This window comes from Anguilla rostrata, chromosome 9 (genome assembly GCF_018555375.3).
Source record: "Anguilla rostrata isolate EN2019 chromosome 9, ASM1855537v3, whole genome shotgun sequence".
Taxonomy (NCBI): domain Eukaryota; kingdom Metazoa; phylum Chordata; class Actinopteri; order Anguilliformes; family Anguillidae; genus Anguilla; species Anguilla rostrata.
Window position 1 is genome coordinate 30,866,890 of NC_057941.1, and position 24,188 is coordinate 30,891,077.

General features: G+C 45.9%; 2 protein-coding genes across 6 annotated transcripts in view; one reads left to right on the forward strand and one right to left on the reverse strand.

The window, feature by feature from the left end:
• On the forward strand, positions 1-21,080 carry LOC135263557 (equilibrative nucleoside transporter 2-like). 5 transcript variants are annotated; one of them, XM_064351735.1, is made up of 14 exons: positions 1,559-2,019; positions 5,185-5,300; positions 7,778-7,830; positions 8,002-8,083; positions 9,180-9,325; positions 9,730-9,872; positions 10,827-10,961; positions 11,326-11,423; positions 11,858-11,933; positions 13,022-13,200; positions 13,596-13,701; positions 14,267-14,352; positions 14,819-15,018; positions 15,734-19,084. In XM_064351735.1, exons 3-14 carry the CDS (start codon positions 7,799-7,801, stop codon positions 15,843-15,845), a joined length of 1,395 nt encoding a protein of 464 aa, XP_064207805.1. In that variant the 5' UTR covers positions 1,559-2,019; positions 5,185-5,300; positions 7,778-7,798; the 3' UTR covers positions 15,846-19,084. The 5 variants fall into 5 exon arrangements, 4 of the variants coding, with proteins under 4 accessions (XP_064207808.1, XP_064207806.1, XP_064207805.1 ...); XR_010332491.1 differs by lacking the exon at positions 1,559-2,019 and adding an exon at positions 19,131-21,080 and having other exon boundaries at positions 4,977-5,300; positions 15,734-19,077; XM_064351738.1 differs by lacking the exons at positions 1,559-2,019; positions 5,185-5,300 and adding an exon at positions 1-76.
• The window catches only part of LOC135263558 (serine/threonine-protein phosphatase PP1-beta catalytic subunit), a 13,459-nt gene continuing 9,972 nt past the window's right edge, over positions 20,702-24,188 (reverse strand). Inside the window, exons 6-8 of the mRNA XM_064351739.1 lie at positions 23,601-23,752; positions 22,032-22,166; positions 20,702-21,245 (exon numbers count right to left, since the gene is read on the reverse strand). Coding sequence (XP_064207809.1) covers positions 21,141-21,245; positions 22,032-22,166; positions 23,601-23,752 — 392 coding nt within the window. The 3' untranslated portion in view covers positions 20,702-21,140. The remainder of the gene's footprint in view (positions 21,246-22,031; positions 22,167-23,600; positions 23,753-24,188) is intronic.

A 24,188-nucleotide genomic window follows, 5' to 3' on the forward strand; every position in this document is an offset into this window, starting at 1 on the left:
CCGCCAGTATTCGAAAATTAGTTAGCGCTCTGCTTACTGTTACAGTACAGATTCTGTCGGCAGTAGAAACGTTGAGGTAAGTCGGTAGTTCTCATTAGCGCTTTATACTCTAGACACACTGGTGTAAATCATAGACTATAGGCTTTCTAGTGGGCTGCTCTTGTCTTAATTCGTTTGCCATACGCACGGCAGACAATAAGGATTGTACACCAGATCTATCTTTCTCAATGGTTTATGTGACCTTGAATGACATGCATTTAAGGAAACTACGTAGGCATATTGTAGGATGTTCTTCTTATCGTATGCTAATAACTTACAGTTTTCAAATCATATAAAATACATTTATTGATCTCTTATTTAACCAGAAGCCAGAGTGAGAATATCAATTTTACGAGAAAGACCTGGAGGAAGTTCAGTTTAGGGCAGTGTATACCTAACATCTGCCACCACTCAGGCTAACCGAAATACAACAGTTTATCTTGTAAAGCAGACTGGTAGGATAGCATACTGTACATAGCTATGATATGTGTTCCTTATCCAATATACGGAACATATTAATTAAGCTGAGGTTCCTGTGAGCCCGCCGTACGCACATCTACTTTACATGCATTAGTGTGCCCCGAAAGTTTTCCATTTGGGAGCACAAGGAAAAAATGATAGTGCAGAGCCTCTGCCATAGCTGCAGGTGCGATTTTAAATGGCATTTGCGACACAATTGCGATTTTAAATGGCATTTTTATTATCATCATTGCATGACACCAATATGATGTGTATATAGAACATAATGGTCTAGTGAACTAGAAAAAACACGCATGGGGTTGACTTGCCTATTCTGTCTGTTTGTATAGCCTAGGCGAAGTGGACTTTTAGAGTGATAGGGCCAACAGATTCGGTTATGGATTATACAGATTATAACTTTCTGCTGCTAATTGATTAGACCTCTGTTAAGAAAGTGAACTCTAGTTGTGCACGTGGCAAGTGGTTTAGCATTTAAAACAGCCTATTAAAAAACCGTTCAGCGTTTTTCAATGTTTATACTTGAATTGTGTCCCTGTGACCTGTGTAGGGGAAGTTGCATAGCCTATGCATGTGCTATATTCTTTGACAAAATTCATACTTGAGTTGGCTATCTTCTAACTCGACTACTGAGGATCCCGTCGGATGTTTATTGTGAACTTGTCACAGGCTGCTTTACTTATCTGAGGAAAGAGTTTTACTTTAGATGGGTTTTATTGATACTGACGGGCTTCATGGCCGGCGTTGTATTTTTTTATTTTCCTGTTTAACCGCAAACATTGACGAAGGAGGCTAATTGTTAAAATAAAATGTGATTTTACTTTTTTACATGTTGTATGTGTCACCCTCTTGAATAATGTGAAACCGCATTAATAGCCCAAATGCAGTGTTTTAAAAATGTAAATGTACAAAAAAGGACTCGGGTTCCCGTAACTGTTACTAAGGATGTGATGCAATAGGAGGGGGTGGCCTTGCGAGGGAAGTGGCCTCAAACAACCTCGTCTCCTCTCCTGTTCACAGCATATGATAGAGGTCTATTAGCCTATTAGTCTAATTATATTTCCTACACGCGACATACTCAGAGCCCTGGGAATCTTCGGCTCTTCACTGACTATTTCCATCCCCTTGAGAAAAAACCGCCCCTGCGGCGACGTTCTTATGGCTTTCAGCATTATCTTCCGTAATAGTGTTTCTGAGAATTGAAGCATCATATAAGCGATCAGTCAGTGCGGATGCGTTGATTAAAAACTTCTGCTTGTGCGAAGATTCATTGTTACCAGCGTAGGCCCATCCTCCGCAGTGACGCGATTATGCGTGGGAAGGGAAGGGGGGGAGGGCATCACCACGCATCCACGTTGTGACTGGCGAAAGCACGTGCGTGAATTTAACACCTGGGTCGTACTCTGCCATCAGGAATACACCCCAAACGTTTATTATCTATCCTTTCTTCAGACGACGTGTGAAAAAATGGGAATTTAATAAAGATCCCTTCGCCACCAGAAGGTGAGTATGATGTCGTATCCAGGTAGCCAATTATGACGACTTGCGCCAACCTTGAATATATCTCGGCTAGCTAGCTAGACGGGCTAAAGCGGCTTCCGTCCATTGATCAGCCACTTGAGCTATAACTCCGCTTGCCTTTTCCCATTTTCTCTGTTTATTCAGTTCATTTTTCTCGTTAAGTTTGTGTGTCCTTCCTTGTCTGTACGAGAATACAGCCACAATGATTCTCTTGTTCCCTGTAGCTAGACGTCCGTCTGTTGCGGGGATTAAAATAAAGGCCCTTTGTCTAACCAGTTCAGCGGCTCCCGCTGTCACAGTACATTTTTTAACGGTAGATTTAGTGCGTCGGTTCGCTCGCTAGATCGTTGTAACTTGGCGATTTACCAACCCAGTCGTTTTAGGAATACGAAGTAGTTAGCGAGCTCAATCCACCTATATGCTAACGTGATAGCCGTCCACCATTAATTGCGGCAGTGCTTTTCCCTTTCTGCAGTGAGCTACTGGCTTTATGGGGGCTACACACATTTTTTTCGTTTTTGTAGGAAATACATGTAGCATGTTATCCTAGTGTCTTACAGTTTCAGCGTTGAGCTGCCCTACAGTAAAAGTATGATCTTTCCAGGCACGTTGCTGGTTACGCCGAGTGCGGACGTGAGGTTTTGACAAGACGTGCGCAGATTCTTCTATAATTATGACTTCGAGTGAGCCAACATCGTGGATGATGTGACATCGAAGCAGGAAGTGCTGTAGACGCGGTCCGGCGTTCGTTCACCTTGAATGACTGGGGGACGCGTTAACTAGGTCGACCGTATCAATTACGTTCATGGGGTGTCAGTCGGTATTGCTGATGTGCTACCACTGCTAACGACGACGCACTTTGTCGCGATGGTAAAATGTAGCCTATTTTTAGTAAACCGACGATATTTGGGTTCAGTAGTGCTTTGTGTCCGAGGAGTTTCTAGAATATTAGCTACAACATATTTGCGCTCTCGGTGCAAACTAGGATTACCGGGCCTCCAAGGCTAATTCATTCATTCATGTCCGTGACGGTCCGCCGACTGCGCATGCTCCAGATAACAAAATGGATGCTTGTTTTGAAGAGAGGTTGTGCAAGGAGATCCGCCGTTACCCACATTATACTGTCCCCTCAACATTTAACGAACACAACTGTCTGTCAAAAATAGGTGACATGCCCACAAACAGCCGATTGTGGGCGTCGCCGCGCATAGTGTGGCTTCACCGGAACCGCGTGCGTGTCCGGGCGACCGGTACAAATCAGCAGCTGAACGCGGAAAGTATGAAGCAGCCTGTTGCTGATTGTCGCAATGACCGCAGTGAACATAGGAAAAACAGGAAAACTGCTTCCAATTAATTTTTTTTATCCGTATTTTGCATTTGCCGTGCTTATTCAATTTTTTACCGGTTTATCTGGCCTTTCATTCTGGTTTCTTTTGTGGGAGTTTACTGCATGGACTGAATTCGTGGTAAGGAGCTTAATAGTTAAGTGCAGGCCTGTTTAGGCGCGTCTAAATTACTTATTTTTGTGAATGTTTAAATGATATGCCCAAGTACATCTGGAGTAGCGTTAGTTTTGATAACTATGTATCATTTTAACGTGCCTGAGCTCCGTGACAGTAGTTGAAGGGGCTAAGTTTCTAAATGCAGTATTGACAATGATTATGAATGAATAATGATGAAACAGTTATGCATACCACTGAAGCTGATTCCAATCCGTCAGGACTGACTGGCTATGTTTGTGTTGACAAAAAAAAGGTTGTATGGATGTGTACTAAACAATGCAAATGACCTGTACAGGGCTGAGGCAGACACAGACCTGCACTACTTGGGCCAGCTGTCTGTTATTATTTCCCTGACCTGGTGTGTCCTTGGGCCTAGGTTCACCCAATGGGGTGATTGAGGTAGTGTGTGCGTGTGTGTGTGTGTGTGTTTTCCCAGACAGAACATGCCCAGACAGGGTGTGATTAATAGGCCTTGGCAGTAAGGGCAGCTAGTCACAGCTGTGCAGTGAGTGATGGGGGGACACAGTGCTGTGTCGGCAGTGACTCAGCACGGATTTCGGGGCAGATGGAGTGGGTTGGGGTGTTTATTCCCCCTTCCTTCCCCCCTTCTCTTCATTCAGCTCTCCTGGCCCTGTGCTTACTGCCAGAGACTGCTCGTTTTGCCCAAATTATCCCAGAGGTTTTTTTTCCCCACCCGGATGCCGGCACACAAGTCGGGTGCGTCAGACGGAAACTAGCCCACTTCTCCATTCAGTTACCTGCTGCTTTCTGGCCGTAAGCCTGCAGGGCTCTGCAGTGCTCCCATTACAGGAGCAATTGCTCCTGAAAGTGATCGTGTGCCAACTGGAAAAGTAATTAAAAGAGCACATCTACTTATTGGGATGCAATGGTCCGCTCCTGAATTTTTAAACTTAGGAGCACTTGTGTTATGTAGCGTAGAGCTTTGGACTACTGGTTAAATAAGTACGTCCACCCAGATTAACTTGGAGGAACTGGATGGCAGGTCACATTTAGTCAACATGGGAACTGAAAAAGTTTAGATCAGGGGTCCTCAATCTTATCCAGAAAGGGCCGGTGTGGGTGCAGGCTTTCATTCCAACCAAGCAGTTACACACCCGATTCCACTAATCAAGGTCCTTAGCAAAGACTCTAGTGGTTGATTAGTAGGATCAGGTGTGTCACTGCTTGGTTGGAATGAAAGCCTGCACCCATACTGGCCCTTTCTGGATAAGATTGAGGACCCCTGGTTTAGATCCTTAAACTAAGCTACCTCTCGTCTCCCTGTGCTTTGACTTTGATAAGTGCAGTTTGCTGTTGACACACTGCACCTGGGTTTCTGTGTCAAAGTGCAGTGTGTGTGTGTGTGTGTGTGTGTGGGGGGGGGGGGGGTGAGAAAAATGAGCTGTGCTCCGGAGGAGGGGAGCGTTCCCCCCAGAATTGGCCATCCCCCCTGAATTGGCCCGTCCCCTGACTAAATTACTTTTTTTTTCTGGCACAAAGACCCGCCTGTTTACTGTGGGGCCAGGCTGCCGGCCTCAAAAGCATAGCAGCACCGCGGTCCCCCTGCTTGTACAACCTCAAATAACAACCCCCCTCTCTCCCCCCTCAACGCTCACATCCACACACAAAACAACTGCTTCCACAGACAAGCAACTGAAGCCAGAGAGTAGCAACTGCCTGCTTTCCTCAGAACAGACAGGGAAGAGCTCTGCTTGGCAAAGTTTGTGTGAGCACTACCTGGTGCCTGCCAGCTGTACACAGGTATGCTGTTACTGGACGCACACCTTCAGTCTGTTTACGTCCTAAAATACTGCTGCATTGTGGGTTTGGAAATGTATTTAAGCTGTTGTTCTTTGTGTTCGGTAGCGTTTAGCAAAAGAAACGCAGAACTGTTGACACAGCCAGCGTTGATCGTAATTTTAAGTCCATGTTCTTAACATGAGACCTTCAAAAAAGGAACATTTTAAAAATGTAATTTTATCATTTTAAAACTGATGCTTCTATTACATGCTGAAGGGCAAAACAATCAATTGGTTTGTATAGGGAATGTATAGAAATATAACTTCTTGAGGCAAAAAAGAGGTTTTTCACAGAGCAGTGTTCAGCCAAACCAGACGGCATTTCTCATGGGAATACTTTACATGGTTTTGCTGAAATCACGTTTGATCCTGTCGATCGATATAAAAACATGCCATTTTATTTGCATAAGTTCTTTGAAGTCTGTACTCGTCCACTTTGTTGTGGAAATGGTGGCAGCTGGCAACGTAAAACAGCCGGTAATGGCATGGGAGTCAGCCAACACGGTCAAACAAATGGCAGTTATTCATATCCGCCCAGAGTTTCCGTGTCATTCATCGCTAATGCTAATGTTTTTCAAAAGTAATGGCAACTCATTTTTAAATTTGTAGTACAATTTTTTGTGAATGTGCTACAGTGGTTAAAAAAATGTATATAATAGGTCAGAAAACGAAAGATATTTCAGCCTATCAGACCAGTATTGGAAATAGACGTGCATATTTAACTAGACAGGCAGGTACGCCCTCAGGTAACCTAAGCTTGTGAAGTCCCGGAAGTAAGTCTGTACTGCGTGTGCTGTGTGCTGAGGACAAAATGTTGGAGCTCCCTTGTAAGTAAATGAGCAATATCAGACTTTTAAAGGCAAAATTAAACGTCCTCGGTGGTATTTTGAAACTCGATTGACGACTGTTGTGTTTCATATGAAAAGCAGATTGAAAAATATGCATAATGTAATAAAATATTCGCATTTAAATAAATATTTTAGATGGTATGTAAATATTTTAATAACTTATATTGTACATCACTTTGGATAAAAGTGTCTGCCAAGTAAATGTAATATTTTGGCAAGGCTTCTGGACCAAAATAACCATTGTTTCAGAAGCTGCTGCACATAATGAAATTTGTGATCACCAAAAAGGTTTTTATTTGGTTGTTAAATCACCTTGGATTTCTACATTGAATTCAATGGGCAGCACATACTTTTGCCCTCAAGCATTCGCAGTAGTTTCCTGTTACTTCCTAGGTTTCACCCCCTGGCCTTTCAATACCCTCTCCAGCTCCTATGTAAGCTCTGTGGTATTGGCAGCTCCCTCATACATTTGCCTCCAGTGCACTGTTGCTTTGTGGGGACACTGACCTTCAGCCTTCACAGATTATTCTGATTGATTGCTGATCATATGGATTATGTGACCCGATAGAGTCTTTAAATATAGAAGTGTAACGTTGACTATGGCTGATAGCACATGCTCTCAGTTGTTATCATTTGTTTACTGTAGACTCATCTTGTCTGTCCTTTTTCAGACCACAGTCTGCTTAGAAAATAGCCTTGAGCTGAATATAAAAAATAGGCTAGTATGTACACAGTGCACTGATCCCACGGTCTGGTATTGAAATGGAGACTCAGCAAGTGGCAGCCGTGGCCAGCAGCCACGCAGGGCTGCGTGTGATTGGTTGTAGCCTCCCACAGGGAGGGAGGGAATCAGTCTGTCGCGGTGACTGCGTTTCACCCCTCAATTTTTAGGAGCAAATAAATGTTCCTAAAACGGGAGCACTTCAGAACTCTTGAGTGTGTGCGTTAGGGAACTTGGCTGGGACTTGCAAATGAGTGCTAGGTTGAGGCTTAAAAATAGCTGTGCATGATGGGACACGCTGGCACCGAGGCTCTGGAACAGCTCTTTCCACAGCTACGTGCGAAGCTTCCATCCGTTTATTCATCTGGATGGCAAAGCGGCTCAGTAATTAAAGATCTGACGCCTGGAGGTTCAGAGAAACAAACCTTCCCTTCTGGCGCTCTGTTATTGTGGCCTCGAACAGACTATAGTTCACCTGACCTGCTCCTGTTGAATTTCGAGGTTTGTGGAATGTAAGCTATGCGTGTTGCTCTGGATACAGTGGGAAAACAAAATGGACTGTGAGTGTAATCTGTGAAAGGCAGCACTGCAGTAAGAGAGAGATGGATGTAGGGTTGAATGAGGCTAGCCGACTGAGCTGTGTTCTAACTCTGTGCACGCGTGTGCGTTCTCACGCTCGCGGTTGGTGAACGTGCTCGCTCGCTCGCTGAAGAAAGGCTGGGAACCCTGAAATTTGCCACTTTAACCCCAATTTGTCCTTGCGTTCTGGGCTCGGCGAAGCTTAAGGAGCCGATAAGGGAATGAGTATTTGTATTTGCCCGTGTGTCTGAAGGGCCGAACTGAGGCCTCCCTGTGTTGTGTGCTCCTCAGGACCAGCAGAAGCAGTGAAGAATGAAGGCCCGGGACGAAGCCCCCGTGGATCGGTGAGTGCGCTGATCCCAGACCGGTGGCGGCGGCCGGGTGGCTGAGCGTAGCGGGGGGGGGGGAGTCCAGCTTCTCTGCGCTGTTCCCAGATCAGGGGGCTGGGGGTGGGGGTGTGGCGGGGTTTGGGCCTGAGGTGCTCCAGGCCTGACGATCTTCTCTCTCCCTAACAGAGGCTGGCTGGTGGGCATCATATTCTTCATCCTGGGCCTGGGGACGCTCCTACCATGGAACTTCTTTATGACCGCCACCATGGTAACGGGACACTATTTTGCATACACCCATTCAGGTCAGCTTGATTGGACCAATAGGAAATGTAATTTAAGGCCACACTCTTGACAAAGGGATTAGCTGAGCATTTGACGCACCATTTATATTCAGTAGTTGGCTTTAGAAATGGCTTTGCCAGCACAGCTACACAGCTAATACATTTGCACAGTTCTTTTTTTACAGGCGTTAACTTTGACTTTAAGTCTGCGTTATAAGCATCAGTAATTGTCATATTTTAAAGTTTACTTGTTGTTACTTGTTCCTCAGGTTAACCGGATAGCGTTCCTTTGGGTATCACTTGTTCTCCAGAGCAGGCTGATAGGTTTGGCTGGGGATTGGTTTGAATTTGTGAGCCACAGAGCTCCTTTTGTGGGCTGACAGTGGAAAAAGTAGTCTTTTGTCTTTAGACTTAAGCACAGGGCTGTTAGTCTTAGCAGGGCTATTAGCCTTAGACTGCTCAACCCCGCCTCAGGCTGTTGTTTGGGAAGAGGTGCTCTCCCAAAGGCTGTGGCACTTAACACTGTTCTCAGCAGTGATTCAGACGTGCAAATCATTCCCAAAACACCCGCAAAACGCATGCGCACTCTCTTCTGGGTGAGATGCATTGTCCCTGTTACACTGCATTACAATTACAATCACTTAGCAGATGCTGTAATCCTCAGCCATGTACAGCAGTGGGATAACATCAGTGTTATCCCCAGGAATTCAAAACTGTGATATTGCCTAGAATCAATAAGTCCAATGTTAACCTAACAATTTGTATTGTAAAAAAAGGAAGTACCACAACACAGATAGCATATTTTACATAGCTATACCTGCACTATTATCACAAAAGGAAATCCAAAGAAAGAAAGGGTATCTAAAGGGGTTATAGAAATCATGGTGCAATCTGAAGAGGTGAGTGTTCAGAAGATGGGCAGGCTTTCTGCTGTCCTGACTGTACTGGGAAGCTCATTCCACCACCGAGGGTCCAGATCAGACAGACGTAGTCACCAGTTGGGGGGGAAACCAGGAAATGGTTTTTGTATTATGGGAAAAGCCACTTCCCTTCAGTCAGTATCCTGCGTTTCTCTTCCTGCAGTACTTCCAGGATCGTCTCAACACGTCCGTGTGGGTTAACGGCACTTCCGTGGCTCCGAAAGAGTACTACTTCAACAACTGGATGACCCTGCTGTCCCAGGTTCCCCTGCTGCTTTTCACCTTCCTCAACTCCTTCCTGTATCAACGGTGAGGGCAGCTGGGGGGAGGAACACTAGCAGAGCGAAGCAGAGCTTTGTCGGATCTCACATTAAGCCAAATTTTTCTGGCAGCAGGGCTTTTGCAATGTCAGGAAAATTAAAACATTTAATTACATTGAAACATTACGTGTTGAAGGAAATGACACGATTTAACCCGCAAAGGTGTAAGATCACAAATATGTCATTAGAATGTTCTTATCAGTACAATCTAATGCTGATGTAACGATCACTACTGGCATTTTAAAGCAATGGAGTTCTAGAAAACTGACTTAGAACTCTGAAAAAACATTCCAAAAAGCCTACTCTTCAAAGGGTTAAGGGTCAAGGTTAATCCCATGACCTGTAAACAAGCAATAAGTGGCCTGTCTGTCCATCTGGCCTTCTGCCCGCTAGTGTCTCGGAGAAGGTGCGGATTACAGGCAGTCTCGTCTGCATCCTCCTGCTCTTCATCATCACTGCTGCCCTGGTCAAGATCCCCATGGCAGACACAGACCGTTTCTTCTCCATCACCATGGCAACCATCTGGTTCATCAACTGTGAGTTCTGGCCTGTCAGCTGGAGTGCTGTTGAGACGCATGAATTACTGTTGAAAAGTCGAATGCGTGTTTGTGTGTACTCGTACGCGTGCGCACTTGCGCACATAGACGTGTGCTTGTATATGTTTGCTTAAAGCATTGATATTATATTGACTGCTACTCAAATCCTTTCAGGCTGTTTGTTGCCATTTTATTGACTTGACTGATTAATCCCAGCCACTGGGACGCCTGTTTTCCATAAGCAAATTAGCATTAGCATTGCCCAAAAGGTGTAACTCATTAAATATTGACTTGGGTGTGACTCAAACAGAAAGCAGATTTCCATGATAAATACTTTGTGTGTTTTCATGAACGTCAACAGCTGTGGGCTCAGGTACAGTGGCCCATTGAGCCTTTATTGCTGAACATGGTGCTGTTTACTGTGAAGTGATGCAGTCTAGCGGTTGAGGGAACTGAGCCAGCATACAGGACGAAGCCAAGCGGAACTCCTCAGGCTTGGCACTCTGAATAGTTTAAATACCCAGCAGGATAGATGGATAATCTGTGGAAAAATCTGAGCTATGTAAGTCACTCAGGAGGAGGTAATCCGCTAAACGGGTAAATTAATAATGTGATTATCTGAGTTGCTATGTGGGTTCATCCATCCATCTACGCTGGGTTTAAGCCAGCTGGGGAGTTTGTAGGTGGTAATTTTGTTGGTCATGAGGTGAGTGCTTGCTGGTTATGAGCTGAGTGTGAGCCATTAGTACAGGCAAAGTCACCTGAAGATTTTGAGCTGATTGCGTTTGATGCTTGTGAAGGCGGTATGTTTGATTATGACCACAGTGGCGGTTATGAGAGTAGTCTGTTTGGGCTGGTGGGGATGCTAGTGTGTTTGGAGGTTATGAGCAGCGTGTGTTTTGTGGTTGTGAGTGCAGTGTGTTTTAAGGCTGACCGATGCCCCTCTCTCCCCAGCGTTTGGGGCTGTGTTGCAGGGCAGCCTGTTTGGGCTGGTGGGGATGCTCCCGCAGAAATACAGCGCCGTGTTCATGAGCGGCCAGGGCCTGGCCGGCACCTTCGCTGCTGTCGCCATGCTGCTGTCCATATACAGTGCGTACCGCCTGCGCGCACACACAGACACATGCACGCACACACAGAGACACACACTCGCACGCACAGACACACACACAGACACACGCACAGACGCACGCACAGACGCACACACAGAGACACACACTCGCACGCACAGACACACACACAGACACACACACGCATGCACACACACACACAGACACGTGCACTGACACACACGCACTCAGACACAGACACACATGCATGCACACACACACACACATTAATCTTCATTTATAGTTTATGAGAGAACATGTTGTAAAGCTGTTCTAAAATGACAGCCTGGTGTTACTGTGTGGTTGAAGTGGGTGTGTCTGACTCCTCTTCCTCTCGTCCTGCGCAGGTGAAGCCGGTAAGGAGTCGGCGGCGCTGGGCTACTTCATCACCCCCTGTGTGGGCACCCTGATCACGCTGCTGAGCTACATGCTGCTGCCGCATCTGGTGAGTTTAGCCCCACGGTGCTCTGGGACTACATTACCCAGAGCCCCCCACCCTAGCCTCACTATGTCTTTCATGGATATGTAGCCTGGCCAGATAAGCAGACCCCATTTTATCCCCCCTGTCAACAATAGCGACTAATAACACTGTTTATGAGAGCTTCGATTTGGAGGTTGAGCTGCACCAACGTAGCTCCAGAGTTGTAGTTTTTATTGAACTGAAATATCCAGCACATTAGAGAAATATTTGAAGATTGAATTACCACCCCCAGCCTTAATACATAATCTATTATTATTCTTCTGTTATTCTGCAATACACACAAACTGTGTGCATTAATATTTATTTGCAAAGTGCCCTTAATTTGTCTGTTCTGTGGAGGGTCTCGGGGGAACAGTGTTCATGATGGCCTCTAACGGGTGTGTTGGCTCTTGTTGCAGGAGTTTGCACGGTTCTATTTCAACAAAGGCAAGAACTACGAAGTGGAGACCAAGGACAAGCTCCTGGAAGGCAGCAGTGAGTTTGAGGCTCTGTGGAAGCAGGCAGTCTGCCGGTTTTGGGCCCTACTGTAACTGTTAATCAGTTTACATGGGTGACATTTTGCATATTGTCTCACGATGCGCATAACCAGCCCTTATGTCTGGATATTTGGATAAAACGTTTCAGGTTGTAGGGTGCTGTTGGATGGCTCATACTGGCTAACAATAACACTAGTGAAAATGAACCTTTATATGCACTTCTATATAAATGTATCTTGTCTGTTATCACACCTGTCGGGATTTGACCCTGAAGAGATTGGGGTGGTTGTCAGACTGATGCTTTGCTTTTAAGATTTTTTTTTGCAAGAAGATGCCATAGTAATACTGCCAGTTTTGGCTTTGTAGGGAAAGTATTGTCTTATCACCTTGAGCACCTCAACAAGTTAAAGATGGTTAGCGTGATCTACTGCTGCCATTATATCTAGGCCAGCTAACGTCTCTTCCTTTTTGAGAATACAGAGCTGAACAGCCAACATTCTCTCACTCAAGTTTCGCACACAGACACACCCTTACAGGCCACGAAACACACCAGCTACGTCAGTGTTCTTTTCAATTCTTAAAGGCACAGTATTTACTTTCCAATAGATGCCAATCATTCTAGTATAATAGAAAACAATGCCATGCGTGTTTTCATAAAGTATCAAATTTAGCAAAACGCTGGTATGGTATCATTTTTAAATTTTGGTACCGCGATACTTTTTTTTTTAGTACCGGCATACAGCGCAACCCTACCCTTTATCCAGATGTGTTGCATCAGAAACGCCAGCAGATCTTTTGTGAGAGAGAGAGAGAAGCCAGACTGGGTGGGAATCCTGTGGGAGTCGCACACCTTCACTCTCCCACTCATCCACAGTGCGATTGGTGGAGGGTCGGGGGTGGGGCGGGGCTCTCGTGACAGGTCACACGTTACTGTAATGGTGTTTAAGCAGAGGTCCCTTATTGGCCATGTAGAAATATGTGAAAAATCTATAGTAAGTCGCCTTGCTTGATGAACCTGATCCGGCGCCTGCGTTGCTAGGCTACGGCTGTACTGTAGATGGCTGACCTGTTTCTCCTCTCCACCAGAGGAAACGGTGGATCCAGGGAACACTAAGCTGAACGGACACGCCAACGGCTCCGTGCCCAACAGCAACGGGTTGCTGGCGCACAACGGCCACAAGGCGGACGAGGCCGGGCAGGCCATCATCACGCTGGAGTTGGCCGACGCACAGGACAAGCTGTCCGTCAAGGAGGTCTTCAAGAAGGTACGGCGTCCCCCCTCGCCGCCCGAAATCTGCGTGCCGTCCTCACTTTGGCCCGCCCACGGTCTGTCCAGGGAGTCCAGAGAGCGGTGCTCTCCTGGATCACGAGTGGCCCTGGCTCAATTCCTCAACGGGTCGTGTTGAGGAAATAAGTCAGGTTTCCGATGGGTTTCTATATGTGCAGAGTCTCATTAGAATTATTTGTTAATGCACGCAAGCTGAGGAACTGCAGTATTGAGTTGACACATTGCCAGTCCCATGAAATGTTTTGAGTGGAGAGTTCCGCTTCTCATTAAATGTTCCCCCCCCGTCAGCCGTTTGTGTTCTTAGTCCCATGGCGTGATGTCATTTCCTGCCACACTTTCGGTGTAACCTCTCCCCTCCTCTCTCCCTCTCAGATTTGGGTGATGGCGTTCTGCGTGACCTTCGTCTTCATAGTCACACTGTCCGTGTTCCCCGCCATCACAGTGGAAGTGAACACCCTGTACGAAGGAACAAATTGGGGTACGTGCCCGCGTCTGTAAGACACACACACTTCTGGGTGTCTTGTTAAACACCCCATTAAAATAAAAAGACCCTTCTTTCTAGCATTTGTAAATTTGCTTCCTACATAATCTTAAAACGAGGAACCACAAAATGGAAATAAGCTCTAGAACTTCATTGTGTTCACCACCCCCCCCCCCCCATATAATTTTTTATGATTTTTTCTTGGATGAATTGTACATTTTTAAATTAATGGTGTAGTTCAATAAGTCAGTCTGAAGAACAGCTAGTCAGCCTTGTCACACAGCATGTGGTCTCAGCAGCTCACGCTAACGCTAACTGCCCGTGGCGCACTCAGTGCAGAGAAAAAGCGTAATGAAGAGGCCAGCTGAGCCCAGGCTCTTATATCAGCCGTTGGGAGCTCTGGAGGGCCTGGGTGACGTGTTTGGATGTGCCGGCACCTCTGCCGCTCTGTCAGAGAGAGACAGCAAAAAGGTACTGACTCTCTCTCTCTCTCTCTCTCCATGCCTCCATCTCTTCCCTCCTTCCTCTCTCTCTCGCTGCCCCTCCTCCGCTCCGTTTTCAGAGGTCTACTTCATCCCTGTGTGCTGCTTTCTCTTCTTCAACATCATGGACTGGCTCGGCAGAACCATCACCACGGTGGTGCAGTGGGTGAGTGGGCGTCCCGCCATTTTACCGTCAAACTAAAACTGAGCAGACAGTTCATCGTTTGCGCATATTTTTTAACTTTCCTGTGAGCCAAAGCCTGAATGATGTCCAGAGGGGTGGTTGAGAGATATTTTCATATAAATGGACTGGGTTAACCAAATATGCATAATTTTTTTACCAGGATATAGCCTGGCTACATACTAGTCGGCTAGAAAACTTTCACTTTTCAACCAAATATAGCCAAGCTTTCACCTGAACGCCTGGATGGCGTTTCACTGACTTTTCACTGCAGAAATGTTCACTGGTTTTCAGACAGGGACAGCGGTTGACAGAGAGGTTACAGATAGAGATGGGATCCCCAAAACTGTTCCACTCTGACCTTCTCGTTCGCTGTCCCACTCTCTCTCCTCCCTCCTTCCCTCTCCCTCCCTCCCTCTTGCTCTCTCCCTCCCTCCCTGTCGGCGCACAGCCCCGGAAGGAGAGCCGCCTGTTCCCGGCGCTGGTGGTCTCGCGCGTGATTTTCATCCCCCTGCTCATGCTGTGCAACATCAGGAACCACTACTACCTGCCGGCGCTGTTCCCCCACGACGCCGTCTTCTCTGTCATCATGCTGCTGTTCGCTGGCACCAGCGGGTACTGCGTGTGCCTGTCCATGACCTACGCCCCGCAGTGAGTCCCGCCACACGCTCTACACACACACACACACACACACACACACACACACACACACGCACGCTCTACACACACACGCACACGCTGTACACACACACACACGCTCTACACACACACACATGCGCGCACACACGCTCTACACACACACACATGCGCGCACGCACGCTCTACATGCATACGCACGCACACGCACAAACGCCTCGCACAGGCGCACACACCGGAACACACCGGAACGCCGATTCAATTTGCTTTTACGCCCGTGAACGATGTAGTTTCCGGCACTAATGGGTTAAAAAGTTCATGAATAGGCTGAATTGAACCATGCAAACGAAGGCCCCTTCCGGGCAAGTTAGCAATAAAGAAAAGAAAAGAAACTGCACGATTTATACAAGGAATCTGCTTGAAAGCAAGCTAATGAGTCCTATCTGGGAGGGAATGGAGGAGATCAGCGTGGGGTAGAGCTGGAGGAGCTCGTTCTCTGTGGGGTGACGCTGAACGGGAACGTGATGAGAGGGAGGAGTCGCAGTACCGGTTACGTAACGATCCTGTGTTTAGCCCAGGGGGGTATCGGATGGACAGAGTTTAAAGCAGGTGCATCAGGCCACTGGAGTAATTGTAGAGGTTCTTGATGACGTTCATCCCGGCTGACTACTCATACCCCCCCCTTACGTTCCCCTCCCTCTTTCCTTTGCTCTCTCTCTCTCTCTCTCAGGCTGGTGGCTCCTAAAGATGCAGAGACGGCCGGAACGTTGATGACGTCCTTCCTCGCCCTGGGTCTCTCTGTGGGGGCCGCCCTCTCTTTCGCCCTCAGGCTGCTTGTGTAGGAGAACCCGCCCCTCTTCCACAGAGGGTCACCCCATTGGCCAAGCAAGCATTCGCCACACTTTCTCCACCAATCACAAACACACTCCATCGTCTCCACAAAAGTCTGAAGAACGTGGCAAGAAGACACTAGAGTTAGGGACAGGCATGGTTACCTTTTAAATAATTAACTTCCCATCGTCAAAGTGCATTCCTCAAGACCTGCAAAATAAAGGGAGAGAAGTATTCGTTTTTTAAAAATATGAACATTGTAACGTCTGGAAAGGTCAATCGTGCAGCAATTTCCCCGGCAATTATACAAAAAAGCCTCTGTCTCCACATGCCCACCGTCTCCTCAAATCACGGATGCACACCTCGGCCTCCACCAACCGTAAACGTGCGCTGCTCCACCAATCCGAAGGACAGTACAGAAAATCGTGGCATTATAAGAGTAAGTCTCTGATGACTGACAGGCATGTTAGCCTGACTGACCTGCTGAAGATTGTATAGTGGCAAGTGCGAGGTGAATGTAAATTTCAGGTCAGTGCTGGAACGCTGCTTCTGTTTTTGACGTAGTAATTAGCTGATGTTGAATGCACTGCTCGGACCTTCGTACACCTGTCCTGCCACAGGTTTACAATTCGGCTTCCCTGGCCCTCAGATCACCACACCAGCATTTATAGGGTAAAATAGGAGGCCCTGACTGGCCCATGGGAAGAGGTCAATAGATGTTGCTGTACATTATTTTGTTTTTAAGAAAGGGCCCTTGGGGAAGGTGTGTGTTTGTGTAACCCTGCTGCCCTCTGAATCTGAGGTAAATCTGCACTATTTTCGAAGATCAAGGGACCTTTTTATTATTTTTTCCGGTTTTATTTTTTAAATGGATTTTTCTGGCATTTTAACTATTTTTATTATTGTTTAGCCTACTTTTAATTTTATTACAAAATTGCAGACCTGCCAACCTGCACGCATTTTGCGTACCAACCACGCAATTCTTGGTCAAAAAAATTCCAGCTGAAACTACGAAAAAAAAAATGATTCGTGTAATTTAATTACGGAAAACAATCAATTAATACAAAGCGATACCGTAGATTTATTCGGTATTTAAACTACATCCCTCGGATTGAACCAGATGCTACGAATTTGTGCTTGTGGTTCTGTAACCCCTCCCCGACCCACTCAACATCCACTGATACACAGCGGTACTTCATTGCATTGCTAAGGTAAAATGGGAAGTGGGGAGTACTAATCAAGCACAAAAATGTGACCGTAATGTTAACATATAAAACGTTAAAACATGTTCGGTAACTTTACGAGATGATGCATTTCAAGGGGTATATCCTAATGGGATAAATTTGTGTATACAGTTGGCCGTAGTAGTAGCTCACATACGATTTAGCCTCGTTACGAGACGTGTGAATAACTGATTGAGTAATTTAGCTGCAGTAACTCAAACGGAGACTCCCTGTTCAAACTTTGAATCGCGCAAAGTGGAGCAAAGTGACCATTGCGAAGGTGTTTGACTATAGATTGCTGACGTAGCAAATAATTCCTATTATTGCAGCCAGTCACCCGACCAGCCTTGCAGTTAGAAAATAATCATGACGTCAGATGACGCGGATACTAACAAGGAGAGAGAGAAAGCATTGGACATATTTATTGATTTACTTCTGTTGCTGTCAATGCTGTTATTGTTATATATTGTTACATTTATCATTATTATTTTAATATTATTATTTTACATATTATATATGAATGCTTTGGCGATAATTACATTTGTATTTCATGCCAATAAAGCAACTTAAATGGAAAAATTGAAATTGAGAGTAGCAGACCCACTAAAAAGAAGCCCATGCCCCCCAGAAGTTCCTCACAAAATATCAGGAGCAATGGCTGTGCCTCCGCCCCCCAAAACTGCCGCACCATGCATTTTGCATTATGATTTTGACATTAGCCACCAAGGAGCTTCAGGTAATAATTTAGCTAAACCTCTAGTTACAAAAGCCTACATTCCTAGATAATTTTTGAATACTTTTTTTTCATTAGGCCTATATGATGTGTGCCTATATAAGCTGATTAAATTATTTAATTATTAAATAAAAATGGAAATCATGAAGAGAAACTTGGTTTTATTCATAATTGACAGTGTTTTGCATCACAAAATAAGTTTTTGTAAATACTTGAAAATGAAAACATGTTACAATATACAAAATAAATTATTTCCATTTTTATTAAATAATTGAATGCAATTCACTTATGGTTATCAGTTTGTATAAGCACACATATCATATAATGAAATATTAATCATGAAAAAAAATTGTTTTAAGCAGGTGTACTCAAACCTTTGACTTAAGTAAGTATATCATACTATAGCCCAGTGCAAGTGATATTTTAGGATCAGGTCAAATTATACAATTTTTCCTGATCACTTCAACAGTCAAAACTAGAATTATGAAGAAAGGCTTGTATGTGCGTGTGTGCGTGCAAAGCGAAGTGGTGCGAAAACAGGTGAACTAAGCGTTACACTGACTGTTGTGGTACTCAAAATATTTTCCTAAGGTTGGCAGGTCTTAAATTGTATTTTGAAATGTGTTTGAGTGTTTTAAATGTTTAAATTTCTTAGTACAGTGTTATTTTGTGCAGGGTGATTTTATGTTATTTATTAGTTTCCATTGTTTTTGTCAGCATTGGTTCCAGTAAAGGGGGGACACTAAACGAAGAACAGGCACACTTTTAGGGATTTTGTAGTTTTTTGGATGGGTCATTAGATTGACGTCCCCCGCTTCTCAGCTTCCTGTCTGCGATTCCTCGCTACATGTTGCACGCGTCCTGTCCGACTCACGTTTGCTGAGCCAAGCCTGCCCATCGGAAAGATTGGCATCCTCCTTCCTTCCTTTCTTCTTTTGGCAGTGTGGGCGGGTTCTTTGCTGCTGCCCCGCCCTATAATGCCTCCATCCCGGTTTTCGGCACAGCTGGCATCAGGTTCCGGACGTCCACACCTTTGGGGTCCGTGTGAGAGGACGGACACTGAAGCCCCGCCTATTTAAAAAATTTAATTCAATGAATTGCTGCAGTTATGTCAGTCATTCATTTATCACCACCAGGTCTGTGAAAGAGACTGACGACAGTGTGTATGTTCGTTAACATTTGTCGTGTTTGATTCAGTGAAGCGTACTAGACCGTGCCATCAATTTGGAATAACAATGGCTGAAATGATGTGACAATCGCTGCTCATGTTGGCAGGCTAGTAACTGTGTGAAATCGACACAAATAAAAGATCGATATTTTTCACGTGTGTGTGAGAGGAGAGAGTATCTATGTTCCCAGGGTCCTATGTTCCCAAGGTCCTATGTTCCCCAGTTCAGTATTCTGTTAACACACATTAACCCTCCTATTGTGTTCAGGTCATATTTCATAAATATTATCCTGGGGACCTTGGGAACATAGGACCCTGGGAGAGCACACACGTAGAGCTGGGGAACATAGGACCCTGGGAACATAGGACCCTTTGTCATGTGCCATATAAATCTGGGGAACATAGGACCCTTTATGTTCCCATTATGTGCCATATAAATCTGGGGAACATAGGAATGACCCCGTGTGTGAGAGCTGGTGAGGCGCTCGTCATTAGACTGTCCCTGAAAGGGAGCATGTATGAGACTAAACCATGTTCGTAATATTGACTTTTCATTCGTACTTACTAACCAGCCTTTCTGAAATTAGTGTGTGAATCTAGGACCGTGTTCATTTAAATATGGGGCCATCGGTTGAGCAGGATTATGTGAATGAGTTTCAGCTAGTGGAAATGCAAGGTGGGTGAATAACTGGTTTTTAGTTGCACAGACTCTTTCTTCGGTTTCCTGGGCAATAGGCCCATATGAACACCGAATAACAAGTGGACGAAGCGAATGAATTTTGTTACATCTACTTCTCTGTATTTTCTCGCTAGAATGCTTTTGAGGTAGTTTTGGCTTTGTCGATACTTGAACTATTTTGTGATGACATTACATAAAAGGATAGATAATCGTTTGAGTTAAAGTTTACATTGTTCCAAAAGAATTGATTTCCTCATTTTTATTTTTGGTAAAATAAAATTTTACTGACAAAAAAGTGTTTCCTCTTTCCATTACATATTTTAAGAATTAAAACAGGATGATTATTGCCACAATGGTCATATTCACATGAAAAAAGGCTAACTAGGTGAAAATACATTTTGCTGTTCCGTCCTTTAAATATGAATGAATTCTCTTTAACACATACTTCCAGATGCAGCTGATCGTAGATACAATGCATCAGTTGAAGCCATAAATGTTTAAGCGTATCGGCTAGTATCCTGTTTTCGATATTTTTGCTCCAACAAGCCAGGACTTGATCAATAAGATACAGCATCAAGTTATATTTGTTTGGTAGAAAGGTCCATTTTGCACTCCGGAAAAAAAATAAAGACAAAATTGAAGACTTGACTTTGAAATCATGGGAAGTAGGCCATCTGAATATTTCCTGAACTCCAGGACAACATTTCAAAAGATTGTGAGAGCCGTTTGAACTGTCCTTAGCTCTGGCTGTAATGTTTTGTAAATGCTACTCTTATGATCTTATTGAATGGAATATAATTGGTTTTGGACTGAGATAAGAACAGAACAGACTGTAATAGCATGCAATGCATGTAATAACACAACACACAAACACTCATTCAGGTTTGCACATACGGCACCCACACAGTGCAGCATTGGCAGGTTACATGATATTTTGAAAGAACTACAACCAGGCTTCATTTTTAAAATAAGAAATAAAACAAAATCAGACCTACGATTTTTTGGCGTGACAATTTTCAACAATCAAAAAAATTATTTTTGTAAATAAAACCATGACAAGAGAGGCCAATTCCCCAAATCATTTATTGAAAAACCAGCAGTCACTGGCCTGTTATTTTTCCTTGGCGAAAAAAAAAAAGAACCCTGGCAAACTGAGGAGCTGCGTGTGCTGTGCACGTTACCATGGCGACGAGGCGGAAGCGAGCCAGCACTCCAGGCCGAGCGCAGAGCGGCAAGGCGACTCGGCGTTTAAATACTGCGTGTAAACAGACGGGGGGCGGAGGACAGACGCACGGACAGATGAGGGACGCTCAGGAAAAGCCGACTAACAGAACAGTCTGGGGGAGAAGGGGAGGGGCATCTTTTCCACTTCTGTAAATGCTTCAGCTCGTGTATTCTTTTCTCTTCCTCTGAAGACAATGAATGACGAACGGGGGGAGGGGAGGCTCCCGCAGATCCACGTCGCCCCCCCCTCCCCAGTTTCTCTTGCGCTCGTCTTCTTTTTCACCGCTTCTTTGGTGGAGTAGCTGTTCGGGGTGGGGTGACGGGACGCCCCGAATTCATCCCTCCATACTGATACTTGGCTTTCTTCTCAGACGGCTTCAGGATCTGCAGAGAGAGGCAGAGGCATTTCATCACTCAGGAGTTATTACTACACTTCGTGACTGCTGGGCCCCGGAAAACTAATTTAAACATTATGAATTCATAAAGCTGTGTATTTCATAATTGATCCCAGCCTCTCTCTCAGAACTGATCTGCAATGGCCCCATACACCTGAGTAAACGTGTAGGACTCACCTGGCTCAGACAGAGTCATGAGTTCAGCAGTCCACACTGTTTATTTTTGATAACATGCCACTCCCTTCACAGGACAAATGTTCGGACCGGTTTGTCCTACAGATGCTATCTTGATTTAAAAAAAAACGGCTTTATTTTTAGTTTGCAACTATGATATGCTGAGAGAAAAACACTTTCATTCTGTGCTTCTCCGCAAAGAACCATAAAGTCTGCTTGCCTTTATTTCAGTGTCGAGTATGCGCTACGTGTGACACCTTCACTCGCCAAAAATGATTCTGTACTTGAGCAGAATGTGTTTAGACCATCCAGTTTCCCTTGGCTAGTTTAGCTGAAGATCTAATGCCGTTTCTCACGGTTAGCTGAAACAGAGGTGTCCTCTCTGACGATGGAACCACGTGATGTCATAATGAGGGGAGTGAGATGACATAATGCAGCGTCACCATGGAAATAAAAGCAGTCCGTGCAGGCCCCAGGCATTCTACTCCACAGCAACACAAAGCTGGTCTGTGAGAATGCCCCACAGGCCCCACAGTTTAGCCTCGGCGGACGAGCCCACCGGCTGCCGGGACGCGGTGGCACGGGTGCGAGCCGGCTTTACCTGGAAGGAGCACATGAGGGTCTCGTCCACGCTCATCATCCCGCCCGCGTTGTCAAACTCGCCGCAGTAATTTGGGGCGGAGAACAGAGTCACCAGCTGTCGCTTGGCGAAGAACTCATAACCGTCTTCCACCACCTGGGGACAGACCAGTTAGCACTGTTAGCATATATACACTGCCTGCAGCATCAGTTTCTATATCAGTTCCCTGTATGTGCAATGCAGTTATAGTCTAGTTCTCAAATCTGGCCCTCGAGGCCAGTACATTGTCATAAATTTCCTGACTTAGCCTAAACTTACTGTGTAAACTAGACTTGATGTTCATGGCTATGGATAACCGACCTTCAGTATGCACTTAATGTACATCGCTTCGGATAAATAAAATGTAATGTAATGCAAAGAAGGGACGCAACAGGTGTAGATGCGGGTATAGGGGCAGGTGTAGGTGTAGATGCAGGTATAGGGAAAAGGTGCAGGTATAGGGGCAGGTGCAGGTGCAGGTGTAGTAGGGGCAGGTGCAGGCGTAGTAGGGGCAGGTGCAGGTGTAGGTGTAGATGCAGGTATAGGGGCAGGTGCAGGTGTAGGTGTAGATGCAGGTATAGGGGCAGGTGCAGATGTAGGTGTAGATGTAGGTATAGGGGCAGGTGCAGATGCAGGTATAGGGGCAGGTGCAGGTGTAGGTGCAGGTATAGGGGCAGGTGTAGTAGGAGCAGGTGCAGGTGTAGTAGGGGCAGGTGCAGGTGTAGTAGGGGCAGGTGCAGGCGTAATAGAGGCAGGTGCAGGTGTAGTAGGGGCAGGTGCAGGTGTAGATGCAGGTATAGGGGCAGGCGTAGTAGGGGCAGGTGTAGGTGTAGATGCAGGTATAGGGGCAGGTGTATATGCAGGTGTAGTAGGGGCAGGTGCAGGCGTAGTAGGGGCAGGTGCAGGCGTAGTAGGGGCAGGTGCAGGTATAGGGGCAGCTGCAGGCGTAGTAGGGGCAGGTGCAGGTGTAGATGCAGGTATAGGTGCAGGTGTAGTAGGGGCAGGTGCAGGTGTAGGTGCAGGTATAGGGGCAGGTGCAGGCGTAGTAGGGGCAGGTGCAGGTATAGGGGCAGGTGCAGGTGTAGTAGGGGCAGGTGCAGGCGTAGTAGGGGCAGGTGCAGGTGTAGTAGGGGCAGGTGCAGGTGTGGTAGGGGCAGGTGCAGGCGTAGTAGGGGCAGGTGCAGGCGTGGTAGGGGCAGGTGCAGGCGTAGTAGGGGCAGGTGCAGGTGTAGGTGCAGGTATAGGGGCAGCTGCAGGCGTAGTAGCGGCAGGTGCAGGTGTAGATGCAGGTATAGGTGCAGGTGTAGTAGGGGCAGGTGCAGGTGTGGTAGGGGCAGGTGCAGGTGTAGTAGGGGCAGGTGCAGGTGTAGGGGCAGGTATAGGGGCAGGTGTGGTAGGGGCAGGTGCAGGTGTAGTAGGGGCAGCTGCAGTTGTAGATGCAGGTATAGGGGCAGGTGCAGGCGTAGGTGCAGGTATAGGGGCAGGTGCAGGTGTAGTAGGGGCAGCTGCAGGTGGCGGGGACCGAGGGCGGTTCTGGCGGTTCTGGCGGACCTGGTGCGCTCTGCAGATCAGGTCCAGGTCGTGGCGGTTGAGGAACTTGCTGACCACGTCGGCCCCGAAGGTGAAGGACACGCCGCGGTCGTTCTCGCCCCAGCCCTGAACGTCCTTGTCAGGGTCCGACCAGAGCAGGTCACACAGCAGACCTGCGACAGGAAACGCAGGCCATTTAGGGACCACAGCCACGTTTCATCTGCTGCACTTACCATACAGGCGGCAAATCACACCTATTTTAAAGTCATTTTTGCCATTTTATATTTATTGTTTTTCTTATTTTTTATTCTTGTCAAGCATATAAAACAAACTGAACTGAACTGAGAGTCAGGCTAAAGTGAAAGAGGGTATTAAAAGATAAAAGTATCTTCCAAATAAATGTAATGTGATATGCCAATGCAATGCAAGCTGGGAACTCCTAACTGAAAATAATGTTGTTATTGCAGATGTCTTTTGGATGCCAACGATGCACAATTAAATCTAAAAATGTAACAGAGTGTAGCAAAATTACAGCATAAAACAGATGTTATCCATGGTAGCACATTAAACCAAACAAGCAAAACAAAGAAACAAAAAGCACCATGGCAA

What these genes read in the sequence shown, in the direction of transcription:
- LOC135263557 (XM_064351738.1), top strand. Translation starts at nt 7,799, where the DNA reads ATGAAGGCCCGGGACGAAGCCCCCGTGGATCG. An exon ending in TCTTTATGACCGCCACCATG is followed by an intron (nt 8,084 to 9,179) that starts GTAACGGGACAC and finishes CTCTTCCTGCAG; the next exon opens with TACTTCCAGGATCGTCTCAA. An exon ending in AACCATCTGGTTCATCAACT is followed by an intron (nt 9,873 to 10,826) that starts GTGAGTTCTGGC and finishes CTCTCTCCCCAG; the next exon opens with CGTTTGGGGCTGTGTTGCAG.